This window comes from Phaethon lepturus, unplaced genomic scaffold, assembly GCF_000687285.1.
Source record: "Phaethon lepturus isolate BGI_N335 unplaced genomic scaffold, ASM68728v1 scaffold5140, whole genome shotgun sequence".
NCBI classification, from domain to species: domain Eukaryota; kingdom Metazoa; phylum Chordata; class Aves; order Phaethontiformes; family Phaethontidae; genus Phaethon; species Phaethon lepturus.
The window spans coordinates 26,284-32,593 of NW_010512452.1; the positions used below are offsets into that span (position 1 = coordinate 26,284).

General features: G+C 42.0%; 1 protein-coding gene across 1 annotated transcript in view; it reads left to right on the plus strand.

The window, feature by feature from the left end:
- The window catches only part of MOB2 (MOB kinase activator 2), a gene marked incomplete at its 5' end in the record, with an annotated part of 10,045 nt that extends 4,869 nt beyond the window's left edge, over nucleotides 1-5,176 (plus strand). The window contains 2 exons of the mRNA XM_010287016.1: nucleotides 3,158-3,282; nucleotides 4,866-5,176. Of these exons, the coding sequence (XP_010285318.1) occupies nucleotides 3,158-3,282; nucleotides 4,866-5,176 (436 nt within the window). The remainder of the gene's footprint in view (nucleotides 1-3,157; nucleotides 3,283-4,865) is intronic.
- Nucleotides 5,177-6,310: the final 1,134 nt, after the last annotated feature.

The following is a 6,310-nucleotide window of genomic DNA, read 5'->3' on the forward strand; positions in this document are numbered from 1 at the left end:
TGCTGACAAGCACTGTTTTACTGCCCTTGCATTTGATATGATTTGCTATCTTGCTTTCTTCATAATCCATCTTTTAGTATTTCTAGCAGGACTGTCTCTCGTTCCGTTCCAGACCACGTGGTCTCCACAGCATTTGCCTTTCCATCCCTCCAGAAGCTTTTCTTATATACTGATGTAACTTGTGTTCTGTGTGTCATCAGCACCAACAAACTCAGAATGTTTTAGAGGAAAAGGGTTAAAATATACGTTAAGATGCAGCATGTGACATCATATGTGTTATACGTTATTTCTATCACAGGCTTTTCTCTCTTAAACCCAGAGTTATTTCTCCCTGGGATTGAGAATGGAGCTGCACATTCCTCCTGCTGTCTATACTGGGGAAGTTTAAATCTGCCAGAATTTTACATAGGAAATAAAATAATCAAAATCTGTATCATGTGAACACTTTCTGAAAAGTGCCTTTAGGTGTCACCTTCTCATCCTTTCTGCTTCCCATCCACTGCCTAATATGGGACTGTACTGTCACAGTGCCAGCAGTGGAATGCAGTTAGGCTTCTGTGCCCAGCCGAGCCCTTCGATGGCCCCAGCCTGCTTCCTATCTTGTTAATGGAGATAACTCCAGCATGGGTGGGAGCTGCGTACCAGGTGTGAGATGTTCACAGCATATCAGGGGCTCCTTTCTTCCTCCAAGACCTGTGAAGACTTTTGTTCACAGGTCTTGAAACATGAGGAAGGCACATGATTCTAATAAACAGAACAATCCTTGTAGTTACCCCTTACTTTTAATGAGCCTTCTTTTAAATGCCTATTTTGCGTAATTATCCCAATTTCAAGGAAGGGCAAAAAGGGTACGCAGTGGGATGTTACTGCAGATTTATTCACTTACGTTTTCCTGTAAGTGAACTTGTACAGTTGCCCAACTGTTTAACTAAAATCCAATTATTCAGATTCATTATGCGCCTAAGGGCAACTCTGAACTATGTTTTCTATCTTGCAGCTGAGGATTTCTCCAGCATGAGAAAACTGCTGAGGTACAGACAGTCCAGTCTGCTTCTGCTTTTGGCAACAAGCATTGTCTTAAGCCCCAAAATAAGTCCGAGTTGCCTAGAACAGTCTCGCTCCAGCTTACTGCAGGACTAGACAAATGAGGTGGCCTGAGTCTGTGCACTACATTGTGTCATTCCTTATATGTAGATTGTATGAAGGAAATAAGCAGTGATGAAGAACAATGTCTATGCCTAAGGGACCAATTGCTAGTTTTGATGCCTGACATAGCTCTACAAAGTGTTTTTAACTCCTGCTGTTTTCATCCCCTTGCTCACCTTTTTATGCCCTTTTGCAGTCAATCCTGGTCTCTAGTAAACTACAGGCAGAGTGACCAAGCACCACATGCTGAAAATGAGCCGAAAGAAAAACTCTAAACCTTAAGTGTCTGCAAAACTAGTTTTAGTTGCCTTTCCTCTCTTAGAGTTTGAACTACTCTACTTACTTCTGCAGTTTCTTCTTGTTTTCACGTGGCTTGGGGCATGAACAGTGTTGTTAGTGTCTTCACTGCACTGCCCTCAGGTCCCTGAAGACTCTTTTGGGCCAATGAAAAACATATTGTAAATTAAAAGTTTTCAGTTGCTATTTCTTAACATTTTTCTTGCCTCAGAACTGTTCTGCTGGTCACTGTACATAAAACTTCACTTTCCAAGTGGTATGTATAGATCCTTCCAGTTCAATGCAGTCTAGTCCTGTTAGGCACAGAAGAAACAAGTAATCTTTAATTTTATCTTCCATGCAAAAAAAAAAAGAAGTCCAAAGGTGGCTAAATGTCACACTGAAGTGATGCTTTGTCTAGGGATACAATGAGGCTTGTTTAGTGATTTGTGTAAGGAATGTCAGATAACAACAAATCGTTAGCCAACAGCAGCAGAGTTGGAGCTGAACGGACAGGCAAGAAAATGTACCCTGGCTTTATGGGCTCATATGTTGGGTGAGATGTCTTTCTAGCCATGCTCTGATGCACAAACCACTTCCAACCTTGCTTCCACAGACAGTCAGCAAACCCCATCTATGCTGTGTTCTGGGAAGACCAGTACAATGGATTTCTTATCAGTCCCATAATGATACAGGACTGCATCTGGAGCTTAGACTGTTTGAAGGAAGAGTTCAGGAACTGTAACTCAGACACTCCTAATGTGACATACGCAAAAAACCTGTAACTAAAGTGTTTTGCCAAATTCCTTATCTGTAAAGTATTTCTCACTGTGTGTGCCTAATGTGATGGATAGCTGCTCCTGGTAACAGTTAGGGATGCTTTAATTAAGCATGACTTGGGGGGGGGGGGGGGGGGGGAAACGGGCGGAAGGAAAAAAACCTTCAGTGCTTTTGTAGCCTTCAGGTTCTTCTGTCAGGTGAGGGATGGCTGCAGTTAATCAAGATGATTATGGCTAGCTGATTGAGTTATGGTTGCTTTTGAAGAGCTAGGCAATGTGCTAATGTTTCCTATCCCTTAAGATCCAACAGGATTATTCACTAGTGGAGAGTCAAATGTAAATTCAGATGTTTTGGGCAGTCTGTAACTGTAACCAAAAGAGCAGATTTCTAAGGGACGCTGGTAGGGATGTGCAGAAGGGTCCTGAAAACTTTGTAGCCCTTAAAAATGCTGCCAGTACTTCAGAGCAGTAGCTTGAAAAAGCTGGTGTTTTGGAGCCACCTTCTGTCTGTTTCATAATACTAAACTACAAGACAGACCAATGTTTTGTGATGTTAAGCTCAGATCATCAATTTATCACTGTGCAATGTTGCTGCCCTTTAAAAATAGTTACATAATGCTTTCCTGTATGGTTCTGCAGACTGTATATAAATCCTCAGTCTGTCACGGATAGGGAGTTATCACTGCCTCAGTAGAGCTCCTCTCCACGGAGACTTTTCAGCAGGCTTTTTGTGCTTGGTACTACTAAACTGATAGGGAAAACCAAAATTGGCTAGACAGAAATTAAAGGTTTTTGGTGTAGAAAGATACCCTGAAGTGAATCTCTTCTGTAGCAGCTATGATGTATGTTGGTAATGTTGCAGCTGTTGTTTTAGATTATTTAGGTGCTAACCCCTTAGAGGAGTTGAGCTGAGGAGCCAAGGTATGATGTGACGACACTGTCAATTCTCTCCACAGACAGTACTACTGGTATGATGAGCGGGGAAAGAAGATCAAGTGCACTGCTCCTCAGTATGTTGACTTCGTCATGAGTTCAGTGCAGAAACTAGTGACAGATGAGGACGTCTTTCCAACAAAATATGGTATGTCTGCTTTTGCACGGGTGCTTCCTGTGGCTCTGCTGATGCTATAAGTAAGGTGAAAGTTGGCATTCAGCATATGTACTAATACCAGACAGCTTTCTTTCTTGTATGTTTGATTTTTTTTTCTTTTTTCTTTTTCATGGAGATTTTAAGTTTGGTTCATTCTTGCAGTAAGAAGGACTTGCGCTGTTGGTATATGAACTGGCGCGAAAGTCTCACAATCCTGTCCCCTTGGCTTGTATTTCATCATCGGTACATTGTTTTCTTCAAGCATCTTGAGATCTTCTAGCCTGTATTCAGAGAGGGTAAAAATTTTAAAACTGTCAGCATGTGTGTGTTCAGTACAGCCTGCGGGTAGTAAAATTTAACCTTGTAGTTGTTTTACTGTTTCCTTTAGAGCCCCGATGCATTAAGGGAGATATAAATTGGATTACCAGGAATGTGGCTTGTCTTCCTTGCCCAACTAGGCCTTGTGTCACAGATTGTTTGCAGTCTCCTTTCCCTTCCAAAGATTAAATAAGAATGTGATTTTTAAAATTTGAAAAGCAATAGGAAAGGAACTTTAACTCAAATTTGTATCCTAATAAGATTGCTCCACGCAGTGCTTTTCGTTAAGGGGAAGAAATAGAGACCTGAAGTTATGGTAGATGGTGGGCTTAATCACGACTAAAAGCAGCTGGGGTCTTGAGCCCCTTCAACAGATAATTGGGGAACGAGGACATTACAATATAGCAAATGTTAAGCTAGTAGTAGCCTTTGTGTATAAGCATTTTTGATCTGGAAAGAGGTGGTGTCTAGTAAGCCAGCAGCTGACTTTTTTTTCTTTCCTTTGGGTAATATGCTTGCTCAAGGGCAATGAGGGCCTTTGATGCAAGTGATTTGTGCATGTGGCCAAGGTGCACTTTAGACCAGTAACATACTTCCTATTGTGCATCGTGCACAGGATGGCAGGTGTTGCTTTTGTGCTTGCCTCAGTTTCACTTTCAGTGTTACCAAAGTGATTGTCCAATAATTGTCTTTTACTATGCAGGCACAGCACTGCTCCAGCAAGCACTATTTCAACTGCATCTGATATAAGGCACCCAGTATTTCCTGCCATTTCTTTTCCCACTTGGTAGAATTTCAACAATGAAATGAGGGAAGTTGTTATATATAGTTAGTCAAGCTGCTGCACACTACCAAGGCCCGAGTACCTTAGGTTCTATTTCAGGATCTGTGAATTGGTCTCCCAAGCATTATGTACTTCCAGGGGGAAAATCTTCTACTCCTGGACAAACTAGACTCTGAAGAACCTCTTGTCATTTTTGCAGCCAGTAACAAAAAATGTTGTAATTTTAAAGAATGATTACACTTGCTTCCTGATTTTTGAACCTTAGGACTTAAAACTTAACTTCAAATGAAAATGCTTAAATTCTTCCCCTGAACTCCTATAAAAAGACGAGAGGATGATACGGGGCCCACAAGTTGTCTGCTGTATAAAGTTGGCTAGTTGCTCTTACCCACAGCTCAGCCCAAACAAATGCTGCTGTGGGGCTGAAGGTGAGCAGCTGGAGCTACATGCTGTTTCTCTGTCTTCCTTTCAGGCAAGGAATTCCCAAACTCATTTGAGTCCCTAGTGAAGAAGATCTGCAAGTACCTGTTCCATGTGCTGGCCCATATCTACTCCTCACACTTTAAGGAGACTTTGGCACTGGAGCTGCACGGACATTTAAACACGCTCTACACACACTTTATCCTATTCATCAGGGAGTTCAACCTCGTGGACCCTAAAGAGACCACCATCATGGACGACCTCACAGAGGTCCTCTGCAGCAGCAGTGGGAGCAGCAGTAATGGGAGCGGCAACGGGAGCAGCAACAGCGCAGCAGCACAGAACCATGTGAAAGAAAGATGAGCCCTCCTACAGGATCAAAACTAACATTAAAAACAATATTATATATTCTGTGCGTATGTATATGTTCAGATATACATACAGACATATGCAGCAATGAAAGCTGAAAGAAATTACGCTGCCACCACAGGACATGTAGCTGTATGGGACTGTATGAAGCTTTGGTTTAATGCGCCACCTGGCGAGAAGTTGCACCAATTTTATTTTATTTTCTGTCCACTCCTCCTTTTAACTATTCAGATGGATGATGAGTGCTGTTTTTAAGAAAGCCAAGCCTGAGAGTGGGGCCACTCTTGGCTTTTTTGGTTTGGTTTTGGGGTTTTTTTGTTTGTTTGTTTGTTTGTTTGTTTTGGTTGGTTGGTTTTTTGTTTTTCTTTCTTTGGTCTTGAGTGCAAGCCCTTTGTCTTTCTAGGATGGTGGTCCTGCCATTTAAAAAAAAATCTATTATATTATAAGAAGTGACTTTTACTTTGAAGTGGCTTTTAAAATGCAGGTTTGTTTGGGCTTTTTTGGGGGGTGGGGGTAGTTTTTTGGTTTGGTTTTACATAGACTGCCCCATACCCTTGCCAAAAACTCCTCAGTTGAGTGCATCTTGCCCTGTTAGCTTGGAAGGGGAAGAAACTCTTGGATTGACTAGAGCAGCAACTAGGGGCTTGCTACGTGTTGAAAGTGGGCATGATTCTCCAGTTGTCCTGTCTGCGTGGTCACAACATTGAACATGCAAGAGGATTCACAAGCCTATTTACTTATTGCTCTTACAACACATACACTATTTTCTCTGCTTCCCCCACTTCCTCTTTTCCTAGGTACACCTCTACAAATGAAAAGAGTAGGATCACTGGAGTCCAAAACCCATATGCAAGAGCCACCACCATTTCTTTCCCATTGAACAGAGGCCCAGGGAGGGGGAAGAAGGGTACACTGAGTCGGTCAGTCACCGCCTGCGCTAGAAAGATGGCTGTTGGCATAAAATTATATTGTTGGCTTATTTTAGTTCATCTGTTCTATAATAATAAAAACAAATCTATCAGCCATAAGCTTTGTTTTGTGTTTGCAGTGTCAAAAGTCAGTGGAATCCACCCATACAGCTTCCTTTTCACCACTGAATGCTGGTGGCCCTGCTGTCAACCAGCTTTA